Source organism: Sciurus carolinensis, chromosome 16 (genome assembly GCF_902686445.1).
Source record: "Sciurus carolinensis chromosome 16, mSciCar1.2, whole genome shotgun sequence".
In the NCBI taxonomy this organism is placed as follows: Eukaryota; Metazoa; Chordata; class Mammalia; order Rodentia; family Sciuridae; genus Sciurus; species Sciurus carolinensis.
Genome location: NC_062228.1, coordinates 65,671,181 through 65,698,014, shown reverse-complemented (window position 1 = coordinate 65,698,014; position 26,834 = coordinate 65,671,181). Strand labels below are relative to the sequence as shown.

At 44.5% G+C, this 26,834-nt stretch overlaps 1 protein-coding gene and 1 non-coding gene across 7 annotated transcripts; one reads left to right on the top strand and one right to left on the bottom strand.

Annotated features, from left to right (window-relative positions):
• Positions 1–988: 988 nt before the first annotated feature.
• Positions 989–24,971, bottom strand: Znf667 (zinc finger protein 667). 6 transcript variants are annotated; one of them, XM_047528330.1, is made up of 6 exons: positions 24,645–24,971; positions 22,167–22,296; positions 19,561–19,652; positions 17,891–18,017; positions 15,330–15,422; positions 989–4,036 (listed from the first exon to the last, which is right to left on the bottom strand). In XM_047528330.1, the coding sequence occupies exons 2-6, from the start codon at positions 22,183–22,185 to the stop codon at positions 2,457–2,459; spliced, it is 1,911 nt and encodes a 636-aa protein (XP_047384286.1). In that variant the 5' UTR covers positions 22,186–22,296; positions 24,645–24,971; the 3' UTR covers positions 989–2,456. The 6 variants fall into 6 exon arrangements, with proteins under 6 accessions (XP_047384286.1, XP_047384287.1, XP_047384289.1 ...); XM_047528331.1 differs by lacking the exon at positions 24,645–24,971 and adding an exon at positions 24,374–24,494; XM_047528333.1 differs by lacking the exon at positions 24,645–24,971 and adding an exon at positions 21,829–22,090 and having other exon boundaries at positions 22,167–22,299.
• Positions 12,583–12,657, top strand: Trnat-ugu (transfer RNA threonine (anticodon UGU)). Its single transcript has one exon. It is a non-coding gene; the product is annotated as a tRNA-Thr (tRNA).
• Positions 24,972–26,834: the final 1,863 nt, after the last annotated feature.

Below are 26,834 nucleotides of genomic sequence, written 5' to 3'. Positions count from 1 at the left end.
TAGAAAGTCGCAGGCATAGCTTCAAATCAAAGTACTATCAAAACTGCCTCTCCTACAACCAGGCAAGTGATAAAACAAATTTTGTCAGGATTTAGTTTTCAGGATGAAAAGAAAAACAAATCTTGATTTTCTTGAAGTTGGATGTACTTCTAAAACTTAGGTTCACTACTAAAGAATTAAGTGATGGTTTTGATCCTTGAGAAAATAACTGAGCTCCTTTAGTGGGAGCACAGGTAGGCCTTAAGTTACTTTGCCTGGTGGGGCCCTCAGAGATGCCTCTAAGGCTGAAGTGATGACAAGATGAAGTGGGGACTTCTGACAGGGTCAGACATAAGGCAGCAACAATAAGCAGTGCTCATAGCCCATTGCAAGTCAGGCTCTGAGTGAACATACTCCACCCCAGTGCACTCCAGAAACATCAGGAAGAGCACGAAGGTCAACAGGCATTGAGGCTGAAGTCAGTGCCTGCAGGCAGGTCATCCTCTTGCTCCTCCCCACTCTAGGGACACTTCATCTGGGACCACTTGTAAGGCAGACTGGGAGAAAAGACAAGGTGGAGAGGAGGGACACATGAGCAGAAGCAGGAGAAAAGATGCTCCCCACAGCCTCCCGCAAGCCATTTACTCACCCATTTTCTAAGTAGATTTTTTTTTTTTTTTTTTTTTTTTGCAGTGCTGGGGCTTGAACCCAGGGCCTTATGCTTGCGAGGCAGGCACTCTACCAACTGAGCTATCGCCCCAGCCCAGAGATTTGCTTTTAATGCTTCCTCTACAACTCTGAAAAAGGACGAATTTAAACAGAAGCCAGTTGTTCTATCATCCTGCACACATGTGCACCCTCACAATTCTGGGTGATTTTCTTCACTTGTCCAAGTCAGAATAACCTGACCCATGTGACACACATCCCACAAAGTTGTATCAACAAGACAAGGTGTTCATAAAAGATTTTTGCAGAAGGAAAACACACAGAAGAGTCTGACTACACAATCTAACCATAAAACAGAACTGTGACTTTATTTCTGACTTGTTTTACACACACTGGAAACAGGTAAACAGCTGAAATGGAAGAGCCCACCCAGGGCTTCCCGTGTCTTAGTCTACGTGGGCTGACATAACAACACACAGCAGACTGGAGGACTTAAACAGCAGAAATTAACTTCTCACAGTTCTAGAGGTTGGAAGCCTGAGATCACGACGTCTGCCTGGCCAGCTTCCGCGGAGGGTTCTTTTCTTTGTTTGCAGGAGTTGCCCTCCTGTGTTCTTGCATGGTGCAGAGAGTAAGCTCTCTGGCCTCTCTTCTTAGAAGGGCAGTGACTCATCATGAAGACTTTTGCCCTCATCTAATGCTACATGTCCCCCAGATGTCCCATTTCCAAATGCCACACATGGAGGGTTAGGGCTTCAGCATGTGAGTTTTGGGGTGACACATATTTAGTCTGTAACATATTTCACAAGTTCCATTACATACCAGTGTTACATGAAAATACCAAAGTTTACTCATATAAATATAAACAATTTATTTTCAAATAAAAAAAAAAATCTCCCTGCTCTGAAGTTCCTCATCTTGTCAGTAGCTCCTGGTTCCTTCCCATTAGTCTATCTTGGCCATATTAAATTTTCACACCACATCCTCATGTCCTTGAAGATAGTATGGTGAAGACTACTGCTGCACCTCATTAGGAGTGCTATCTTTATCCACTTAAAGACTGTCAGGTGAAAGCAGCATCCTGTTTTGCCAGGAAGTTCCTTTTATGTGATAGTTTTGGTTCTGAGGAACAGACTCAAACTCTACCTTCATGTGAACTCAAATGGGACTCATTGCCCCATCTACAAAAACAGACTTCACAATTCCATTTTGTTGTATGTGCCAGTGAAGTATCTTCAAAACTACACTAGAAGTAAAATATCAAAAGAAAAATAGCCTTCATTCTCAAAGACTAATCTAATTTCCTGAGCTTGCTTCAGTTTATTCAAATCCACAGGTCAAAAGTCACCAGTGACTTCTGTTCTTTGGCTTTCAAAACGGGACACATCATCAAATTGTCCCATATATATGAAATTCATATTAGAGATAAATACAGACATATCTCAATACACAAAGGTTTAGTCTGTGAGCTTTTGGCTTTACGATGGTGCAGAAGCATATGTTCTGTAGCAACTGTACTTCAAATGCGATCTTTTCCTAGGCCAGCAACAAGCACATGATGCTCTCTTTTGATGCGGTGGCAGCAGTGGGCACAGCTCTGTCAGCCATGCCATCGTGAGGGTAGATGATCGGTACTCTACACTGTACTGTTGGCAAAGCTATGATGTTAGGTTTAAGTGTGCTGTTTACTGTATTTTCAACCTCTGATGAATTTACCAGGATACAACCCCATCCTAAGGATATCTGCACATTTCCCCCATTCCTCTGACTGCTTCTTTGACAACCTCATCCTTAGCTTTTAGAGTAAAACATTAGGCCTTTTCTTCAGAATGTGTGCTCTGGTGTCGAATCAGGGACGAGCTGCGACTATACGCCTTCCCACACTTACTACATTCATAGGGTTTCTCAGAAGAATGACTTCTCTGGTGTCGAATGAGATCTGAGCCACTGCTGAAGGCTTTCCCACACTCATTACACTCGTAGGGTTTCTCTCCGGTATGACTTCTCTCATGAAGGATAAGGGACGTGCGCTGACTAAAGGCCTTCCCACAGGTCTGGCATGTATACGGCTTCTCTCCGGTGTGAATTCTTTCGTGCTGGGCAAGATGTGCACTCTGGCTGAAGGCCTTCCCACACTGATCACATTCGTAGGGTCTATCTTCGGTATGAATTCTCTTGTGTCGAGTAAGGGATATTCGGTGACTGAATGCTTTCCCACATTCCTCACACTGATAGGGTTTTTCTCCAGTATGAATCCTCTGATGCTCAATAAGAAATGACTGGCGGCCGAAAACTTTACTACATTTATTGCACTTGAAAGGTTTCTCTTCAGAGTGAATGTTCTGATGTATTTTAAGGTTTGCGGTTCCAGAAAACATCTTTCCGCATTCCTTACACTCAAAGAGCTTCTTCTTCCGTTTATGCATTTTCTGATGCTGAAGAAGGGATGAATGACGATTACAGACCTTCTCACATTTGTTGCATCTATACAGCTTCTTTCCATTATGAACCCTTCGATGCAGAATAAGGGTTGAAAGGCGCCTAAAGTCCTTCTCACATTTATCACATTTGTAGGGCTTCCCTGAAGTGTGAATTCTCTGATGAAGCAGAAGGGGTGAAATCCTACTGAAGGATTTCCCACACTTTCTGCACTTAAAGGCATTCTCTAAGTCACGACTTCTCCGCAGCACACTCTGACTTAAGGCCTTTACACTTTTATGGGGTTTCTCTCCAAGATGCATTTTTTCATGTATAACAAGGGCTGGTTTCTTTTTGAAGCCTCTCCCACATCTACTGCATTTATGTATTTTCTTTCTACTGTGAATCCTCTTATGAACTAAAAGGGATGACTTCCGACTAAAGGCTTTCCTACATTTTCTGCACTGGTAGACTCTCTCAACAATTTGGATGTTGTGATGTACACTGAGAGATGGGCATGAACTCAAAGCCTTCCCATACTTAGAGGTTTCCTTTCCATTATGGATTTTTCTATGAAGAATAAAGGCTATTTTTTTAATGAAACTTTCCCCACACTTATCACACTCATGGCTTTTCTCTCTACTGTGAACTCTTTGATGAAGAATGAGAGATGAGATCTGTCTGAAAGCTTTTCTACAATTACCGCATTCATAAGGCCTCTCTCCAGTATGTGAGTTCTGATGAAGTTTGAGAGAGACGCTTCGACTAAAGGTTTTACCACAGTAATTGCATTTTAAAGATTTCTTCCGTGAATTACCTTTCCTGGGTTTGCTTAGGAATGAATTTTTGCTGTAGCCCCTGTTCCCTGTGGGAACCTTTTGTTTTGTAGAAAGCGGTTTCTGACAGCTGCTTTGCCCGGATTTGTTGCATTGATTTGGTGGTAATTTCTTGGTCTCACACTTAGACCTGGAGTCTGAAAGATACCAAGAAATTAATTGTTTGTTTTCCTGTGCTTGAAAAATGAAGCTAGTACAATATGCATGCAGTTATTATCATTACTCATCATAAGAACAATGATAACCAGAACAGTAACTTTTTAGTGTCTTCTACGGTTTGAATTATCATACAAAGAATTTTAAAGAAACAAGTTAATATTTCAGGAGAGTTTGCAATGTGAAAGTAAATAAATTGAAATTTTATTTAAAGAATAAAGTTTTACCATATAGTACATTCAACCCCACAGATTGTCATTAGATAAATGTAGTTTTATTATATGAAATGTCCATAAAAGGCAAATCTACAGAGACAAGATCAGTAGTTGCCTGGGTCTGGAGGTGTGAATCAGGATTATCTGTAACTTGACATAAGGGATCTTACTGGGATGATGAAAATATTCTAAAACTGAATTGTGGTGATGGTTACACAATTTGTGGAAATGTGGTAATGGTTACACAATGTGGAAAACATATTTTTTAAAAAATCACTGAGGGCTGGGGAGATAGCTCAGCTGGTAGAGTGCTTGCCTTGCAAGCACAAGGCCCTGAGTTCCATCCCCAGTACCGCAAAAAAAAAAAAAAAAAAAAAATCACTGAATTATGTTCTTTAAAATATCTGAATCTTATGATGTAAATTATACTTCTGTAGAGTTGTAAGCCCCCCAAAATGTAGAAATCAAATATTTAAAGAATACAAACCTACTAGCAATTAGGATTCAGTATTTAGATTTTCAAGGGTGAAAACTATGAACTCAAGAGAAGTAGGGAATCCAAGGAAAAAAGGTAACAGATTAGACTAAATAAAAATGAACTGATGAGCTGGGGATATAGCTCAGTTGGTATAGTGCTTGCCTTGCAAGCACAAGGCCCTGGGTTCAATCCCCAGCATTGCAAAAAAAAAAAAGAAAAAAAAAAAAAGAAAAAAGAACTGCTTCTGGAAAAATAGATGAACCTGAGTAGGACACAAAAATCCAGATAATTTAAAATGACTATTTGTATGCAAGACTGATTATAAATCTGAAATTATATGGAACAATGAACACAACACAGGCTTTGGAACTGTGCAGTCCAATACAGTAGCCACAAGGCACGTGGATCCACTGAGCACCATGTCACGTGGCTAGTCTGATGTGGGATGTGCTGTGTGAAATACACTCCAGATTGTGAAGACAGTACAAAACGGGCATATAAGAAATCTTGTTGTAAAAGTAGTGACTAGACATTGCAGTATTTTGAATATACTGTGGTTTAACTAAAAATAATTTTGGCTGTTTGTGAAGTTATCTTAATGTAGATAGTAGCACTGATCAAATACGTGGCTCGGGCTGTATTCCCAGTGCACAGTCATGGGTTACATGGGACTGAAACTGGCTGAAGAGCCTGTCGTTGTCTAACTACCCGCTGTGAGGAACCCTGCACCCACCACTGTCGTGCCTCTCAAATGCGCACACGGACCCCTCACAGGGTCTCCATGAGCACTGGACACACTCCAAACTCCTGACACATGCTACACTCACCTTCGTGTCGCCCCAGGATTCAAAATCTGAAAACAAAAGCTTGCATATTTTTTGCAAATGTTTGGATATTTGGAGGAAAAACCCCCCAAAGTACAAGGCCATTCACAGCCTTCATTGATCATAGGAAGATTAGCATGCATCTTTTATAGAAAGACTGATGTGTTTGCTTTTGGGATGCTGCTTCAGACCCTGCTGGGTGTGTTATGCAGTGCAAAACACATGAACTGCTCACCTTTCTCAAATTGGAACAATTTTGAAATGTGAAGCACAATCTCCTCAAAAGCTTCTGAAAAAGAGTTCTGTGGACCTGTGGCTGTAGCACTTTAGGAGATATACCATAAAATAAGCAGGCAAATGGGGAATCAAAGAGGATAGGCCAAGGACACCTTGTCAGCAAGGCTAGGAGCCTCAGTCAAGCGGAAACTCAGGACTTATCCTAGCGTCCATGCTGCCCCACATCCTGCTGTCTTCCTCTCCTTATTCGGGATCTCATTTTTTTGTGTGGATACTAACATTACCTTGGATCATCTCTCTGCTTTCTGTCTGGAAGCCCCTTAAACCACAGCTCATTTAAAAAAAAAAAAAAAAAAAAACAGCTCATATTAGAATTAATCCTACCTCATTAGGTCAATGTGAAAATATAAAACCACTAAAAACATACTAAAGTAATATGGGATATATTCCAAAAATATAGAGGAATTTCAAACTACTTATAGCAGAAAAAACAAGGTGAATGCCTATACCATCATCCACACTTCCATGTAACCAAACAGAAAAACAAGAGGAAGTAAAATCAGCCATAAGACAGAAAGGGAAATATCTGAACCAAAATGTGACATGCAATGCTTAAATGACAGGAGGATGCTTTCCAGGCTGCTCTGGGCATGAGACCCAGGTAGTGGGTATACAGCTGCGCTGAGGTGGCTGAAAGATGGTTTCCACCAGGATTTAATACTGGACCCTCAGAGCACTTGGGTACTCAAGTCGGATACAATAAAGAAAAGAGGAAAGCGCCCAGGCTGCGACCAGGAGCCTACCTGCCTGCCTACCGATGCAAAGAGAGTGGGTCAAGCAAAGCGCCAGGGTGTCCTGGTGCAGAGGAAGCAGAGACCAAAAGCGTTGCCTGAACTTGTGGGAACCAGAGTGAGTCCCTGGCCAGCACACTCAGTGTATCCGGTGGCTGCAGGACACCAGGCCCCCCACATTGGCAGGCTTGGAGAGTAGGAACAGCACTCGACACCTGCCCAGCACCTGCCCAGTGAGCAGCAAAGGCAGAGGGCAACTCGGGTGCCGAGTCCAAATGACAGTGACCCCTTGGGGCAGGTCAACCCAGCCTCTCCAAGGAAGGCACCTTTCACCCAGCCCACCAGACCTGAAGGGCCACAGGCAAGGTGCCTGGGCCTGCAGGGATCAGGCCCCAGGGTCCCAAGCACAAGACTCTGTTGCCTGAACCACGGCAGCGCAGTGCAGAGGGGACCGAGCTTCACATCACACAGCTTCACTCCTGGTTGGCAGGGAGCTCAGAGTGCGACCCTGACAGCACAGGGTATGCCCCACCCCTGTTCTGTCCCACTTCACTCAAGAAAACTGGTAAGACAGGACATGGGCAGTGCCCACCCAGGTTGGTCAAACACTCTGACCATGTCAGTGGAGAAGGTCCCTTCAACCTACACCCAGATACACATATACACACAGTTCTGTGTTTTGTTTTCTCTCATATTCAGCATTTGTTAAGTGTGGTCACCATTTTCTAGATTTCCTTGTGAGGGTGAGGGTTGAATGGGCTGAATACCTTACTTTGATCTTGTACTGTTTTCCTATCCCCATTTCTCTTATCATCTTATCTTCTGCTATTGGCCAATTTTTTAAAGAGATATTTTTAGTTGTAGATGGACACAATACCTTCATTTATTTCCATGTGGTGATGAGGATCCAACCCCATGCTTCACACACGTGAGGAAGTGCTCCACCACTGAGCTGCAACCCAGACCCGTGGCAAATCCTGGTGTCCTTTCTCCCTCTCTCCCAATAGCATGACTTGACTCTCTCCACTCCACAAATACCCTGCCACTGCTCTTCTGCATCTTCTCTGTTCGTTTTCTGAAACTGCAACATCTCCTCTAACTTCCTAACACATTTCCTCTCCCCCAACTGACTATATTCTTATATTATTCAGAACTACATGGTTTATATGGACCCAGCCCCACCATTAATGCTGATACCATCACTGCTGCAATGGGTGAAAGAGTCGACACCTGCTATTTGCTTTAAAGCCATAGCTAGTCCGTGGTATTTTCATTGCTGACAATTGCTGAACCCACTGATCCTGTTCATTGGTGGCAATTAATGTTTAAGAATCATAATAGGATCTGAGTATTTAACACTGTTTACCGTCTGTCATTTCCAACAGTTTACTATTGTTTATTTTGCCCCATTCTGTGAGTTAGTGGAGGACATTAAAAGTGCACAGGTTAGAGACTCTGCTGCTAAACTAAACATTCACTGACATGTATCAACTCACAGAAGCAAGGAGATTAAAGCCCCAAACCAAGAACAAAAACCCAAGGAGGAACACCAGAGATGGACCTCAAATCCCACCCCTTGGCATCATACATCAAAAACAGATAAGTCCCAGAACAGATAAGATAACTACACATAAAAGGACATGCACAAAAGAGGTAGAGGAATTCACTTAAATTGATGCACAAGACCAAGACTTTTGAAAACATGAGAAATCAGACAAACAAATCTCCCCTTAAAATTCACAATCCCCCAACAAAGGATCCCACTGATAGTGAGATAGGCAAAAACCCTGAGAAAGATTATTAAAAACTAATTATCAAAATGTTCAATGAATTAAAAGAAGATCTGGGGCTGGGATTGTGGCTCGGTGGTAGAGCGCTTGCCTAGCATGTGTGAGGCACTGGGTTTGATTCTCAGCACCACATATAAATAAATGAATAAAGTAAAGGTCTATCAACATCTAAAAATATATATATATACTAAAAAAAAAAAAAAAAAAAAAAAAAAAGAAGATCTTAGGAAGGACTTAAGACAGCAATCATATAGGAACATTTGATAAAGAAATAAAAATAGAAAAGAAACCAACCTGGACTCCTAGAAATTAAAGACAAAAAGCAATCAAATTACAAACTCACTTGAAGGCATCACTTACACAGTAGACGGTGTAGAAAATAGAACCTCAGCCCTTGAAGGCAGAACTTTAGGCACTGAAGACAGCGTATATGATCTTGAGTACAAAGAATTCAAAAAAGGAAAAAAATTACACCACATGATCAGAACATACAAAAACAACTCTGAGACAACTTTAGGAGAACAAAACTGAAAATCACTGGGATACCACAGAACATGGAGCTACAAACTAAAGGCATAAAGACATTTTCAATGAGATAATTACAGAAAACTCCCATATCAGAAATGAGATAAACAACCACACACAGGAGGCTCACAGGACCGCAAACAGACCCGGCCAAATGAGAAGCTTGCTGAGACATACAATCAAACTCCCTAAAATAGAAAACAAGAAAGATATATACATGTATGATTACACTATCCATGTGACTCTGCACCATGTTTAGCCAATGAAAGAAGGTGTGCTCCATTTGTGTACAATGTGTCAAAATTTTTCTACTGTCATATATAATTAATTAGAATAAAAAAATTAAAAAATTCAGAACAATTCAAAAAACCCCAATCAATAAATGAGCAAGTTAACTAAAAAAAAAGAAAGAAAAAGAAAATAAAACAAGGAAAGAATATTCAAGCTCAAGGGCAAAATATCAGGTCGCATTTGGAGGCAAACCAATAAGACCCACTTCTGATTTCTCTGCTTCTATCCTATAATCATGGAGGGCCTGGAACGAGATATTCCAATCTCTAAAAGAAAACAAATGCCAGCGCCAAGGTTACTATACCCGCAAAATTCAGTGTCAAATTCAAGGGGGAAATGAAAATCATTCCACAACAACAACAAGAATAAACTAAAAGAATTCAAGAGCCCCAAACCAGCACTACAAAGAATATTCAAAGATAAACTTCACACAGAGGAATGAAAAAATGATTCCCAAAGTTCACAGAAGAAGTGCAACAGAAGAACAAACCACTAAATGACAATCGAGACAGTATAAAATACAGCAAAACACTTCAAAATGGCAGGAAACCACAAACACACATCCATACTAACGCTGAATGTTAATGGTCTCAACCCACCAATGAAAAGACACAGATTAGCAAAATGGATGAAAAAAACAAAATCCAACTATATGCTGTTTACAAGAGACTCATCTTACAGGCAGACACCCACAAGCTGAATATAAAAAGATGGCAAAAAATATTCTAGGCACATGGTTCAAGATAAAAAGCAGGAGTAGTTATTTTCATATCTGACAAAGTACATAACAAACAGAAACTAATTAGAAGAGACAAAGAAGGCCATTCCATCCTAGTAAAGGAAACAATTCAACAAGATATAATCATAGTAAACATTTATGCCCCAAATGTCAATGCACCCAATTACATTGAAAAATTACTCCATGACATTAAGTCCCACATAGACCATAACACAATAACATCAGGGGATTTCAATACCTTATCACCAAGACAGGTCATCAAAACAACAACAACAAAATCAACAAAGATATCTCCAACCTTAACAGCACTATAAATTAAAGGAACCTAAAGGACATCTACAGAATATTCCCCCCAAAAACAGCTGAATTTACCTTCTCAGCCTACAATAAAAAATTAGAGATCCCAAATAAATAAGCTGATGCTCCACCTCAAGGCCTCAGAGAAAGAACTAACCCACAAACCAGTAGAAGACAGAAAGTAGTTACGATCAGAGCTGAAATCAACGAAACTGAGAATAAGAAAACATACAGGATAAATACAATAAAGAGTTGGCTCTTAGAAGACAGATCAGAGATGAAAAAGGAAATATCACCACAGACCCCTCTGAAATACAGAGGATTATCAGATGCTATTTTGAAAATTTATACTCCTATAAACTGGAAAGAAAATCTGGAAGACATGGACAAATGTCTAAACACACATGACCTGCCCCAAACTGAACCATAAAAATATAGAAATTCTAAACAGAAAAAATATCAAGTAATTAAATTGAAACAGCAATTAAAAGACTTCCAGAAAAGAAAAGTCTTGGACCTGATGGACTCTCAGCAGGGTTCTACCAGACCTTTATGGAAGAACTAACACCAATCTTTCTCAAATTATTGCACAAAACTGAAGGACAGGGAATATTCCAAATGCTTTTTATGAAGCTAGTATAACCCTAATACCAAAACCAGACAAAGACACATCAAGGGAAGAAAACTACAGACCAATATCCCTGATGAGGGCTGGGGTTGTAGCACAAAGGTAGAGCGCTGGCCTAGCATGTGTGAGGTACTGGGTTTGATTCTCAACATCGCGTATAAATAAATGAATAAAAATAAAGGTCCATCAACAACTAAAAACATATATCAGAAAATATTTAAAAAACAAAAAACACACTGAGAAAATAATACGCCATGATCAAGTGGGTTTCATTCCAGGGATACAAGGTTGGTTCAACATCTACAAATCAATAAGTGTGATTTATCACTGAAATAGGATTAAGAACAAAAACCACATGATCAACTCAACAGCTGCAGAAAAGCCCTTTGATAAAAATCCAACACCATTCATGTTAAAAATGCTGGAGAAGTTAGGGATTGAAGAAACTTACCTCAACATCATAAAGGCCATTTATGACAAACCCAATGCCAATATCATACCAAATGGAAAAAAACTAAAAGCATTTACACTAAATTCTAGAACAAGACAAGGCTGTCCCTCTCATCACTCCTATTCAATACAGTTCTTAAAACCTTAGCCAGAGAAATCAGGCAAGGAAAGGAAATGAAAGGGATACAAATAGGAAAAAAGAAATCAAACTATCTCTATTTGCTGGTGATACGAAACTATATCTACAAGATCTCCCCACAAAAACCACCACTTGGGAATTAATCTAACCAAGAAGATAAAAGAGCTCTACAATGAAAATGAAAATTATAGAACACTGAAGAAAGAAACTAAAGACCTTAGAAGATGAAAAGACATACCATGTTTTTGGATAAGCAGAATATTGCCAAAATGGCCATACTACCAAAAGCAATATACAGATTCAATGCAATCCTCATCAAAATACTAATGACATTCCTCACAAAATTAGGAAAAAAAATTCTTAAATTCATTTGGGAGAATAAGAGACCCAGAATATCCAAAGCAGTATTAAGCAAGAAAAGTGAAGAAGGCACCACAATCTGTGATCTCAAATTATATTACAGAGCTGTAATAACAAAAATAGTATAGTACTAGCACTAAAATTGATATGAATATCAGTGGAATAGATGAGAAGACACAGACAAACCCACAAACCTATAGCTGTCTGATATGTGAAAAGGTGCTAAAAATATATCATGGAGAAAAGACAGCCTTTTTATTAAATGGTGTTGGGAAAACTGAACAGCTATCTTTCACCCTGCACAAAATTAAAATCAAAATGGACCAAAGACTTAGGAATTAAACTGGAAACCTTACAACTGCTAGAAGAAAACACTGGTCTACCCCCATCATATAGATGCTGTCACAGATTTCTTTAACAAGACACCCAAAGCACAAGAAATAAAACCAACAATCAGTAAGTGGGATGCCATTAAGCTGAAAATCTTCTGCACAGCTAAGGATATGATTAACAGCGTGATGAGAGAGCCTGCAGAATGGGAGAAAATTATGGTCAGCTACTCCTCTGATAGGAGATTAATATCCAAAATACACAAAGAACTCAAAAAACAACACCAAAAACCCCCAGACAACCCAATAAATAGTCAAAAGATCCAAACAAAGTTCTCAATAGAAGAAACACAAAAGGTTAGTAAATTTATGAAGAAATGTTCGTCATCTCTATCAATCGAGGAAATGCGAATCAAAACTATAGTAAGGGGGCTGGGGAGATAGCTCAGTTGGTAGAGTGCTTGCCTTGTAAGCACAAGGCCCTGGGTTCGATCCCCAGCACCCCCCCAAAAAAAAAAAAAAAAAACTATAGTAAGATTTCAACTCACTCCAGTCAGAATGGCAATGATCAAGACTATAAACAGTAAGTGCTGGAGAAGTTGTGGGGACAAAGAAACACTTGTACGTTGTTGGTGAGACTGTTGACTAATGCAACCACATTGGAAAGCAGTTTGGAGATTCCTTAAAAAACTAAGGATGGAACAACCATTCGACCAAGCTATCCCACTCCTTGGTATTTCCCTAAAATATCTAAAATGAGCATACTCAAGAGACACAGCCACATCATTATAGCAGCACAATTCACAAGAGTTAAATTATGAAATCAACCCAGATGCCCATCAATAGATGAATGGATTAAGAAATTTTGATACACACACACACCAATATAAACACAATGGAGTTCTACTCAGCTATTAAAAATAATGAGGGCTGGGGCTGTGGCTCAGTGGCAGAGCATTTGCCTAGCATGTGTGAGGCACTGGGTTTGATCCTTAGCACCATATGAAAATAAACAAATAAAATAAAGGCATTCTATCCATACACAAGTACAAAAACTTTGTAAAAAAATGAAATTATGGCATTTGCTGGTAAATGGATGGAAAGGTAGACTAGAATACTAAATGAAATTATCCACACCCAGAAACTCAAAGGTCAAATGTTTCCTCTCATGTCAAAGTAGGAGTAAACTAAAGGAAATTGGGACAGAATAAGATTACATAAAAAAACCAATCACATACAAATTAAAAGAGAAGTGAAAGGAAGTCTAGTAGAACAGAGGAGGGAGAAGGGGGAGGGAGAAGGGCTGTGTCATGAACTGAAATAGACTTCCATGATGATGTATGAGCCAATCGGATGAACTCAGCTGTGTAGAACCATAAAGCTCTAAAAAAATAATAAAATAAAATGGTCAATGCTTTTTATAAATAAGCTCCCTATATAAGCTGACATTCTTTACAAGAACCGTAAAGTCACTATAAGAAATTGAAAGTTCATGAGGAGCAAATTTACAAGAGAGTATAAAAGTAAAATCAGAAAACAAATGCCAGCAAGTACACAGGAAAAACAGTATGGTCTATGTAGTAGAAGAGTGTGGACATTCAGCGGATCTACAAGGGGTCAAAAAACACACTGCCAGGGCTCCAATCCTTGCCCCAGTGTCTGCTGGACGAGAGACCCTGGACAAATTAGTCAACTGAAGATTCAAATCCTCATCTGTCACACAGGAATGCAGAGGTAGCCATAAATATTGTGGGGACTACAGGCCTTTGCATAGAACATGCACACAGTAAGTTTTCAATAAGCTAAGAGAAAAGTTTTTAATGACAATATCCAGTACTAGTGAGTATGAAAATCAAACTGACACTGTGCCTCATTTCTGTCCATGGTGCTGATTTGGTCTTTTTCTGTTAGACCAATGACTGTGATCTATTACAGCGAGAGACTACAAAGCAAAATCGGCAAAGGAACAGGTTAATAGGGCAAGGTTCAGTGGAAATGAAGCACAACTTTCAGGAATTAGCTTATTGTGGAGTCACAAGCAACAAACTTATGACTGACAACACATAGGCAACATTGTCCACAAGAAAAGTTACTAGAGTTAGTGCCCAGAGTTACTATTGGGGGCTAACAAGCTGACAAATCTGTAAAGAAATTCGGAATTATTTAGTCTGAAAAGAGGTCCTACCCTTTAATCCAGCAATCCCATTCCTGAGACTCAATCCTATAGCAAAAAGACAAAAGCGTGCACATCCACACATGTTGACATTAATGGGAAATTGGAATATAAATGGAAAATGGAATACAACAGACTATTAATAGAACATTTTGACCATAAAAAAAATTGTGAAGAGTAGAAAAATCAATTTTATAATAACAATGACAATTTCAAGAAATAAGTATAGTTACTGATAAACACATGTAGCTATTTTTTATCTTTTCCTTTTTCTAAACTTTATGTAATTTAAACATACACAGTATGTAACAGTATTTTGGTGAAGAACATTTCTTCTCTTTTGTCAAAACACAGGCCCCACTGTTTTCCCTGTGCTGCCGTATCTGGCTTAGAACCCAAAGTTTCCAAAGCCGGATGCCTCAGTTTGTGGCCTCTTCTCCTGGCTTACACCACACTGCTGATCCCTACTCCCAGCCCAGGTATCCCATGTCCAAGGAAAAATGCAATGAATGAAGACAGACAAATCAAAAGACTCACAACTGGGCCAAGGAGGAGTCTAGGCTGGCTTCTCTGCACAGGTTTGGGTGTGGAATATGTAGTGGGGCCTCTCAGGAACTTCAAGAGCTTGCCCCTCACGATCGCCTGGCTCTCGTGCAGAATGCCTCTTACACAACAGCAGAATGAATGTCAGTCTGCCCCACATTCACCTATTGCAATCCTCTCTCCCAAAGGAATAGCATCTGGAGGTGGCCCCTCTGAGAGGTAATCAGGTCATGAGTGGAGCCCTGCTTAAAGAGGAAGCAGAGCTTCCTCCCACCTCGAGCTCCAGAGGAAGGAGCTGTCCATGACCAGAAAGCAGGCCTTCCCCCGGCACTACCCACCAGTGCCTTAATCATGAACTTCCCAGCTTCGACTGTGAGATGTGAGTTCTTGTTATGAACCACCAGCATCTGGTATTATCCTAGGAGCTTGAATGGGAAGAAGTAGGCTTTATCCTCGGTCACTCACCTGGGCCCCTGTGTCTTCTCGGTGGCTCCACCATCCATGGTGCTTTCCCTTTCTCCAGTAAGGCGATGACATTTGGCCTCCGAGAGGAAAGACCTGCACACAGGATAAACATGGGAAGTGACCACACTGTCAGCACCAGAGTCAGAGCCAAGCCCTGCATCAATAGGTCAAGGGTCTACCAGCCCAACAGGACATACAGGACGTGGAGGGCAGCTGGAGAATGGGCACTGTGATACTGTGACTTGTAAGAAATATATATTTGAGGCCTGAGGTTGTAGCTTGGTGGTAGAGCACTTGCCTAGGTGTGAGGCACTGGGTTCAATCCTCAGCACATGTAAATAAATAAAGGTATTATGTCCACGTACAACTAAGAAAAAAAAATTTAAGACAGAGAAATATATGATATTTATCCATTTCCTGGTATACACCTCCTCAACACTGCAAGTGTTGTCTTTTGTATGCTAATGAGATAACTGGTGGCCAGATATTCCTGGGAGCCTTGGCATGGGCCAGAAAATCCAAGCATGTGATCAGAGGGTTGGGCCTTTCACCTCACCCCAAAACTCTGGGGAGGGCCCAGGCGCTAGAGAGAGATCACTGATGGTGGATGATGCCATCAATCAGGACTACATAATGAAGGCTCCACAAGCCCAAATACAGGTTGGGAGAGTCTCCTGTTGCTGCACTGTACAGGGTGGCACACCTAGAGGGGGCGCAGAAACTCCACACCCTCCCCTCACCTTGCCCCATGCAGCCCTTCACCAGGCTCTTCATCTGCATCCTTACATATCTTTGATATTAAATGGGTAAGACCTCAGTCACATGCTTTCCTGAGTTCTAGGACAGAATCTAAGGAGGGGACTCATGGGAACTCCAAATTTACAGGTGGGTCAGTCAGAAATTTCAGAGGCCTGGACTTGTCAAGCAGGGGCAGTCTGAGATGAAGCCCCTAACCTGTGGTTTGATGAAATTTCCAAGTAGTGTCAGAGCTGGACTGTCAGTCAGGTATTGGAGAACTGCTTGGTGTGTGGTGAGAAACCGATACACATGTGGTGTAGGACTGTTCTGTGCTGAGTGGTGAGTGACACAGAGTTTGGTTTTTAAAATCTTATACCAGGAAGATGCAAACTCAGTTACAGCCAGTAGAGCTGTTCCTTTCTAACTCCACAAAACCAAATTCTCTTCCTCAACAATGGAGTCAGCTGCTGGGAGATGGGTTAGTAGGCTACCATCTCTCAGTTCCCAAGCTCCACCCTTCTGTACTCTGCTTTGTCACACTGGGGCGGGACTCTGTGATTCACTCTTTCCCTTCCACTCAGCATCTACTAAAGGGGCTCTGCTGATTTTGATCTCTGGTTTCTTTCTGTCCCTGCACTCCCAGAATCAGCCTCCTCTGGCTTCCCCAGAAGTACAAACCAACCAGGCAGTGCACCCCTCCCTCCTCAGAATCTGAACCCATGTTCTAGGCCCCTTCCTTTAAGTCCTAAAAAAAAGTCTCAAACTCTCTCCTGTGATCTCCTGGCCTCAGGGACAGTGGCTGTATCCTACAGTTACTATCTCTGTGTGACAATGGTGGTCACTATTCAGCTTCTAACACAACCTATCAATTCCTTATAGTAAATTCTCCCAAAACAACTAGGGTATCCTCAAAAAATTGCATACAGAATTTCACATGACCCAGCAACTCCGCTCATTAAGTATCTACACAGAAGAAATGAAAACATACATCCACACAAAACGTGCATATCAACATTCACAGCACATGAATGTTTTCACAGCAAGGTGGAAATAATCCAAACACCCATGAGGCTCATGAGTGAACAAATAAGACATGGCCCATCCACACAATGAAACCCTATGTAGCAATGAGCAGAAATGGAGTTCTGACATGCTGTAATACAGATGGACTTCAAGAACACTATGCTAAGTGCTGCACACTTAAGGTTCCATTTGTGTGCAACCCCCAGAACTGGCAAGCTCAAAGAGGAGGAAGAGTAGCAGTTATCTAACCTGGGAAGACAAATGAACAGGGAAAGAAGAGTGACCCTAATGGGCACAGGTAGTCTTTAGAGGGCAATGAAAACATTCTATAATTCACTGCATGGCTGGCACAGTGGCATATGCCTGTAATCCCAGCAGCTCAGGAAGCTGAGAAAGGAGGACTGAAGTTCAATACTAGCTTCAGCAACTGAGTGAGGCCTTAAGCAAATTAGCAAGACCCTGTCTCAAAACAACAACAAAAAAAATTCAGGGGACTCAGCTCAGGGATTAAGTGCCCACTGGCTCAATCCCAGTACCAACAAAGTAATTAATTAATTTGATTGATTGTAATGGCTGTACCATTCTGTTAAAACATTAAAAACACTGAATTACGTATTTTATGTGGATGAACTGTATCGTAAATGAATGATACAACAATAAAGCTGTTAAAAATTTTAAAGAAAACAAAAAAACACAAACAAATAAACACTACAACTGGATTGGCATCCATTTCTCTAACTAAACCCTAACCGTAAATGTCCCTTAACAGGCTTGCTCTAGATCATGGCGAAGAATCTTACCCAGTGAGACCAGGTTCCTGTAGTTTTCCAACATGACATCTTCATACAAATCCTTCTGAATGGGGCTTAGCCATTCCCACTCCTCCTGGGAGAAGTAGATGGCCAAGTCCCCAAAAGTCACTGGTGCCTGAAATGAAAAATCACATGTCCATTCACCATAAACTTGTGCTTCTACATAGCTGGAGAAGATGGTGGCTTCATCCCAACACAGAAAACACACGGTACCAGGAATCATGCAGGGAGCATTCAGGGTTCTGAGGCCAAAGCAGGCAAGGGTTTTACAAAAATTAAATAAGATGTAGTTCAATATGATACAGCTGCTTTTAAAGAGTATGTTGCAGATGCCAGGGGCCATGGCACACACCTGTGACCCCAGAGGCTAAGGCAGGAGAATCACAGGTCCAAGGTCAGCCTGGCAAATTCAACAACACCCTGTCTCAAAATAAAAAATAAAAAGGACTGGAAGTAGAGCCCTTGGGTTCATCCCTGGTATGAAAAAAATCCCAAATAAACCAAAAAATATTATGTTGCATAAACAGCAGAGCAACTCAGATCTGCTGGGCATTTACGAAGAAAGGCATCTTTAAGTTCCTAACTACCCTGACTCACTAGCCCTCAAGCTAACCACTGATAAGGCCCTGCTGCCAAGACCACAGTAACTGTGTGGATGAAGGATCTGAGGCCCACAGAGGCAAGGTAGCTGACATAAACAGAGGAGGACCTGGCAGTGGATCCCCATTCAAGCTCTGTTAAACAGCATATGAATAAATTATGTGTAGCAAAAAGTTCCTTGCAGGTATACAAACCACTTAACACAGGGAGACTAGTTTGGCTATTGGTTGTTGCTGGTTTGAAGATGAAAAAAGGGGGCCAAGTGGAAATCATGAGATGGAACTGAATTCTCCTAGTAACCAGTTACCCTGGAAGAGGACCAGAACCTCAAATCAGAATACAGCCAACAGACACCTTGATTTCGGTCCTGGGAGACCCGAGCATTAGACCCAGCTAAGCCATGCTGTGCCTAGACCCTGACCCACTGGACTGCATAGTAAGAGGTGCATGCTGTCTTGAGGGGGTGAGTTTGAATTTGTTGCGACAGCAGGAAAGAATGAATGTCCCCAACACGGAGGGAAGCGTGTTTGTTATGGAAAACTGCACTTGCAAAACTCATTCTCAAGACTGCTCCTCTGTCCAGTGGTGTGTTGACCACAGGAGGCGGGTGCTGCATGGCCCTGCCTCCAGTGCACCCACAGGTTCCTCTCAGACTTGGATCTTAGCTGGGAACTCTGCTCCACGTTAATGTGGATTTTTCAAGGAGAAACGGGATGAACATGAAGCACATGCTGAATCTCCTCTGCCTCAGCAGGTCTCATCTGGAACCAGAGAAACCAGTTCTCATCCTCCCTCAGGAGAGGGCATTGTGCCAGAACTGCAGGGCCCCTGAGGATGCTGAATGGTGAGTGGTCATATGCATACTGAGGAAGGGGGACAAGGGCACTGGGCAGCTTCCTGGACCACTAGGTCCTTCTCACTTCCCATGCTGCAATGTCACAGGGAGAAAACCAGGAACCAGGAGTCTCCTATAAGCAGGAAACCTCTGGAAGGAAAGCAAACGGCTATACCTTACAAAACAGGATGGAATCTTCCTGAAAAGAGAAACTGCCATTCACCTTGGATTTGGATTTCCGCCGCGCAGCAGGCATCCCTTCCCTACTCTTCAGGGTCCCAGTTGAGAGAGAAGTGGAGAGCTGGAAAGGCAGCGCTGGGGAGGAAAGAGGTCATGGGGTAACGTGGGCCTTCTGAGTGGCCCCAAAGTCCCCTGGACCCTTACCTGGACACATGCACACACATGTGCACATACAAGTGGTGCACAGAAGTCAAGGCGTCTATAGCATATCTGTCCTATCCCCAAGGTCTGGCAAGGGCAGGGAAGGTCACAGCCAACAGTGCCCTGTTAGGATCTGGCAGGCTCCTGATCAGGAAGTAAATGAGCAATGTGCTAGTATTCCATCATCCACTCAACACACATTTATGGAGCATCTATGGGTACCGGGCACTGTCCCTGGCACTGGGGAGAGCAACAAACCAGGACAAACAGTATCTGTTCCCATAGCCCCTGTACTTCCAACAGGGAAAAGCAATCTACATGGAGCACAATGATAGCCAAGGTCACTGCTTGAAGAGAAGAGGGCTAGCATGGGGGAGGGGGGGGTAGAGAATGATGCGGTGGCCAGGGTAAGCCTCTCCCAGGAGGTGAGGGTGAGCTGAGGTCTGAATGCAGGAGGATGTGACCCACAGGGTCACAGTGGGAGAGCTTCTGGACAGGGGTACAGTGCAGGCACGGATTGGTGAAAACAGGGAGAGAGGAGGTCACCTGCTGAAGCACAATGAGGTGGGAGGGCAGGAGGGGAGGATCAGGAAGGCAATGAGCAATGCAGTTTGATTCCTAGTGTGAGAAGACACTACTCTGGGGGAAAAGGGAGGGGCTGAGCAGAGGTGACAAAAATCTAACCGTACATTTAACAAAATGTTGGGGGGTGGCTATAAATTTGTTTAGGGGTTAGGGGAAGCAAGTGATGAAGCAGAGGTTGGTTAGCTAGTGATACAGAAATGTGGGGGACAACAGACAGTGTGGACTAGGGTGGGAGGAATGCAGATGAGATGCAAGCCACCTCCTTGGGTTGAGGATGTAGCTTAGCGGTAGAACTTGACTGGCCTGCATGAGGTCCTGGGTTCAATTTCTTTTTCTTTTTCTTTTTTTTTTTTGGGTGCTGGGGATTGAACCCAGGGCCTTGTGCTTACAAGGCAAGCACTCTACCGACTGAGCTATCTCCCCAGCACCCTGGGTTCAACTTCTAATACCACAGTCAGAAAAACAACACCCAAACACCAAAGACCCCCTCCAGTCTAAAGGAGTTTCTGGCTGAATGAGCAACACCTGTGCCATCCAGTGTACATGCCACAAGTGATGAGCAGTGGAAATAAAGTCAGCGCAGCCAAGACACTAACTATATTCTAATTTCAATTAATTCGCCACTGAAACAAGGAGCAGTAAATTCAAAAATCTCTAGATAAAAATCTATTAGAAAATTGAATTGAAAAACTGATAATCCAGTTACCACAAAGCTTTAAAGTATTTTTAGAACAACCTGGTATGTCACTCTACTTTTCCAATGATCAATTTTATGAAATAAGCACAGACTTATCTTCAAAAAGAGAGTATAGAAAAAGAACATGAAATATTTCACATACTTTTTTTCTATTGGTTATAGGTTAAAATAGTAATATTTTGGATATACCGAATTAAATTAAATATGTCATTAAAATGAAATTTAATGATGAATTTGCTTCTTTTTACTGTTTCAGCACAGCTACTAGAATGTTGAACCATGCATGCCTTATGTTATGCTCATGAAGGACAGAGCTCCTCCAGTTATAGAGTCTGTATTCTAACACCGCTCCTCTTCTCCAGAGCACCAACTGTCATGCTTGTGCGGTATCGGGAATTAAACTTGAAGACTACCTCTTATCCTAGCCACCAGACAGGGTACTTCCTTTTTATGCTCCCAGGCCTGAGAACACACCCAGTGATTCTGCCCAACACTGGGTGCTGAACCAGAGGCAGCATTCAATCATTCTATGCTAAAACCATAGCACAGAGAAACAGTTCTGCTGGCCACAGTCCTCTAACCTTGTCCCCTAGAGAAGAGCAGAGGAATAAACTCTATTTCCCCCATTGGGAAAGTCAGTCTGAAAATCAGCCTGAAATCCAAAGAACTGTACAATTGCTCTTCACCAAATGTCAACATTTTCCATGGCCTTAAAAAAAAAAAAAAAAAAAAAAAAAGGAACCACTTAAAAGTATAAGTTGCAGACCCAACAATAGTTCATCCCTAACACACATCAGCATGTGCCTCTGAAGAATACCACCCTTGTACCATAGTGCCAATGACATTGGATTTGTCCAAAAAAGTTCTATATGATTTTCTGTGAAAAGGATTCAGCAGGATTCAACCTGGAAAACAGAAATAAGAAGTTTTTTCTCTACACATGTTCCGTGTCCCTCCTTGGGGATGGGAGGAGATAAAAGAAACCAAGACCATACTTATGGTCAAACACAGATACCGGGTATATCTGTTGGTCAGTCTTGTTCCGTTCAATGGTGCCACCCAGAAGAATGCTGGGGTTTTTAACTCTTCTCTGTAAAACAGAACAGTAGTAAAAAGTAAGAGCAACAAGTAAAGCTAAGATCAATTAGTAAACATTGAATGCTTACATGTGCAGTTTGAGTCCATTAGCAACTTGTTACGGCAGTTACAGGAGACAAGTACAACAACCTTCCATTGTTTCCTTCCAATTCAGGAATCCCTAAAATGGACTTCTTTTGCTTTGTCAGTGGCCCGATGCTGAAAAAAAAGGGAGGGGGAGGTGGTAATTCAGAATTTCAGAAATGCTGGGGTGAGATGAAGGGTTGGTTGCTCATGGCTGAGGCTAGCCTGTGGGGTCACTCCAAAGGGCAGGGAAAGAGCACCAAAACACTGGCCCCTGCCTCAGTTTCCAAGTGTAGCCCAACACAACTGCACAAGTGCACAATTCTCTGGAAGAACTCCAATTCCAAAGTTATAAGTGTGATCTGGCAGAAACAGTCACATTGTCACATATTTGCAAAGTCACTGACAATCTGCATCCTGGTCTCCTAGGCCCAATAAAAGGCCACATCAGATTGTCACATGCACACACTGGAGCAACAGAAAAGCAGGGAGACTCACCACCCAGCAGTGTTGCAAAATTCTATGGGCCTGGGACTTGGAGGGAAGGTGAAACAGCAAGGGTCAGTGTGCCCACAGTCCCGTGCTATTGCACCATCCAGCAGTCAAGGGTCCAGGTGCCTGCACTATCACACCATCCTGCACCACAAGCTGTCCCAGAATCCCTAGGCCCTGTACTCCCCAACCCTCGATGTTGCAGCATCCCGTGGTCCAGGTCGCACTCTGGCCCGGTACTGTCCCGTCATCCAGCGGTCCAAGGTCCACAGATCCTCACTATTGCATCATCCAGCAGTGCAGGGCCCACCGCCCCCACACTGTTGCATCATCTAGTGGTGCAAGCCCCACCACCCCCACGCTGTCCCATCATCCAGCGGTCCAAGGCCCAAGGCCCACCAACCCTTGCTATTGCATCATTCAGCGGTGCAGGGTCCACCGCCCCCCGCATTGTTCCATCATCCCGAGGTCCAGGTCCCACAGCCCCTCATTGTCGCAGAATCCCAGTATCGGGCCCAATCACCCTCGATGTCGCACCATCTCAAGGTCCCAAGCTGTGGCAGAATCCCATGATCCGCGCCCACAGACCCTCGTTGTTGCAGAATCCTGCAATACCCGGCCCACCGCCCCTAGCTGTCGCACTATCCCGCAATCCCGAGCCCACCGATCCTCAACGTCGAACCATCCAGCGGTCCGGGGTCCACTGACCCTCACTGTCACACCATCCTGCGAACCTGGGCCCACCGACTCTCGATGTCGCACCATCCGCTATACCCGGTCCACCGACCCTTGCAACCGTACCATCCATCAGTCCCGCGCCCACCGACCCTCAATGTCGCACTATTCAGAGGTCCCGGGCCCACAGACCCTCACTGCCGCACCATCCTGCGATCCCGGGCCCACCGACTCTCGATGTCGCACCATCCGCTATACCCGGTCCACCGACCCTTGCAACCTTACCATCCATCAGTCCCGTGCCCACCGACCCTCAATGTCGCACTATTCAGAGGTCCCGGGCCCACAGACCCTCACTGCCGCACCATCCTGCGATCCCGGGCCCACCGACTCTCGATGTCGCACCATCCGCTATACCCGGTCCACCGACCCTTGCAACCTTACCATCCATCAGTCCCGTGCCCACCGACCCTCAATGTCGCACTATTCAGAGGTCCCGGGCCCACAGACCCTCACTGCCGCACCATCCTGCGATCCCGGGCCCACCGACTCTCGATGTCGCACCATCCACTATACCCGGCCCACCGACCCTCGCCGTCGCGCCATCCTGGGGTCCCGTGCCCACCGACCCTCGCCGTCGCGCCATCCAGAGGTCCCGCGCCCACCGACCCTAGCCGTCGCGCCATCCAGCGGTCCCGCGCCCACCGATCCTCGCCATCGCGCCAACCAGCGGTCCCACGCCCACTGACCCTCGCTGTCGCATGTCGCACTATTTGGCGGTCCCAGGGTCCACCGACCCTCACTGCCCCACCATCCTGCTATACCCGGCCCACCGACCCTCGCCGTTGCGCCATCCTGGGGTCCCGCGCCCAACGACCCTCGCCGTCGCGCCATCCTGGGGTCCCGCGCCCACTGACCCTCACCGTGGCACCATCCTGTGGCCCTGGACCCACCGATCCTCGCTGTCGCGGAATCCGGCGTGGACCCAGGCCCACCGCCGGGGAACTCGCTCTCGGACACCCCCACACCCTCGCCAGCTCCTCACCTGCTACCCCGTGGCGCCCACCGACACAACTGCGCAATAACTCCCGCGCTTGCGCGCTCGCCCCGGGACCCCAGCCCGCACAGGCACGCCCCTCACACGCGCAACACGTAGGCGCGGCCCCGCCCCCAGGGCTTCCCCCAGCGGGGGCCCGCCCCCCAGCGCCGCCCGCCCATCACCTCGCGCCGCCTGAGGCCCCGCCCCGCAGCGTGACGCCACGCAAGCACGCTCACGCGACGCGAACCCAAGCCGCGCGCCAGCGCCCGCTCCTCACCCGGCGGGGGCCCGCGTGCGCGCGCCTCGGGGCCAAAGCCCCTCCGTGAAGTGCCGGCCACAGCATCTCTCGGCTCGCCGCCCCGCCGGCCTCCAGACGCCGCGCCCAGGCCGGTGTGCTTCGAGGCGGCTTCACTCACGGCCCTGTCGGCCTGTAACTCTCAGAAGCCTCTGGGCGATGCGACTGTGGAAGGCCGCCCCCACGACGCAGGGCGAGGGAGGCCCTGGCCGCGCGGGTCCCCATCTGTCCGATGTGGCGACGAGCTGGCCGAGAGACGGGCAAGGAGACGAGCCCGCGCCCTGGCGGACGGGGAGGCCCAGCGTGCTCTGCGCGGCCCCGGACTATGCTTCCCAGAAGCCCCCGCGGCTCGCGCCCTTACGGACTGCGCCTGCGCAGTGCGGTCAGGGCCCGCGCGGCGATCCAACCCGTGGCCGTACGCGTGCGCAAGCCCCGTTTGTATTGGCGGGCGCAGGTTCCCCCGCGTCCGTGCGGCTTTTGCGCAAGCGCAGAGCTGTGCTGGCGCTCCAACGCCCCGCAGAGGCCGAGTCACGTGTGGCCCTTTTGGCGTTGTGTTCTCCCTGCGCTAGCGTGCAGACCCGGGTGGAGAGTGTTTGTGTGTTTGGGGAGCCACTGGCCGCACGGGTCTGCAGCGCGCGTCCTCGTGCAATCTGGCTGCTTTTGCACGAGGGCCCGTTTCGCAGGTGCAACACAGAAAGCCTGAGATACTTAGTTGGCTGCCTCTAGATCTGTTTTCGTGGTTTATATGTGGGAAGTCACTTTTTGTAACCAGGTGTTTTGAGACCTAGTTTTTGTGGTTGCGTGGATGAGAGCACAACCCAGGGCTTGCACTCTCAGGCACGACCTTGTGAGTTTTGGAAACGAGGTATTGTGATGGAGGAACCAGAACTGATTATAAAGTGAGATTATAAGAACATTATGATGAAGAACCAATGCCTGGGGAAAAGGTTGATTTTTCTCCTCCCCTCTGTCAGCCTCTTTTCAGGGAACCTAATTAACCCCGGGTCCCTATCTATTGGATTGTAAACATCCCTGGGACAGGTTTTTCAAGGCCAGAGATTCAACAGGTTCCTGTGCATATAGTCATTTCTTACACTTTGTAACTTTTTGAACTCTACAGGAATGTGGCAACGTCACTTACTGCTAGGCCAATTAACTGCTATCTAAACTATAACCTCCTAGGCTTAGTTCTTAGAAACATAGCTCTTTGGGAGGTAAACTCAAGTTATCTTGAATTATTGCTGCCTGTAGTGAAGGCCACTTCGGGATAACACTCGCAGATGTTTTACTGTCTTTGTTTTACACCTGTGAACTGCTTACCATAAATTCCCTGTGCATGGTCTTCGGTTACATAGGCCAAGAATTCAAACCCACTAATGTTGTAAAGGTTAAGAAATTATGTCAAGTTTCCTGTAAAAGCCCCATGTAACCTCAGTTTAAGACCCAAAACTTCCAAGCACTAACTCATCTGGGTCCGCTTGCATCAATATACCTAAGTTCTCCAGCCCTCTGAGTGGTGCTTGGTCTCTTGCTGAGCTCGATTTCCATAACAGTATTGAGAGTCAATGTGTGGGGAACTAGTTTTGACTTCCAATTTGTGTGACCAGATGGTGGTGATAAAAAGAGCACCTAATAGGTATGACTCTTGGGACTTTTAGTGTTGCCACTGAAACCAGAGTTTTAAGATGCTGGATATTCATTTCTGTCAGCGGATGGAGTTTGTACTAACTGCTGATCTCTGCAGCTGCAATGCCTGCTTTAGTGTTAGCAGCTCACAGCAGGAAAGATCTACCACGTCAGCTGTGAGGGTTGCTACTGGTAAAGCTGGATTCTTTTCTGCTACTATCAAGCCAGCGGTATGTTGCAGCTCCTGGTGTTGCAGCTGGAGTTACCCTAGTGACTCATGGCCAGTTTCCTTCTGGGTTCTTGTCTCATAGAGTTGAAGAGTAAAATCCACAGACAATCACGGAAGGGAAGAGCAAACAGGGTAGGATTTAGGTGAGAAGGGAAGAGAGAACACCCACAATGTGGGAGGGGCTCTGGAAGCAGGATACCATTTTGGTGTGCTAGCTTAAAAGTTTATATAGGTTTTGGTTATGAGCATTGATCAAAAGCTGGGTTAAACAAGCATTGAAAGAGTATCAAGATTGTTTGTGTTCTTTAGCCTGAGTT

Coding starts and splice junctions, on each gene's coding strand:
- Znf667 (XM_047528330.1), bottom strand. Junction 18,018..19,560: donor GGCGGAAATCCAAATCCAAG/GTGAATGGCAGT, acceptor TTTTCATTTCAG/GCACCAGTGACTTTTGGGGA. Junction 4,037..15,329: donor GAGAAGACACAGGGGCCCAG/GTGAGTGACCGA, acceptor GGTATCTTTCAG/ACTCCAGGTCTAAGTGTGAG.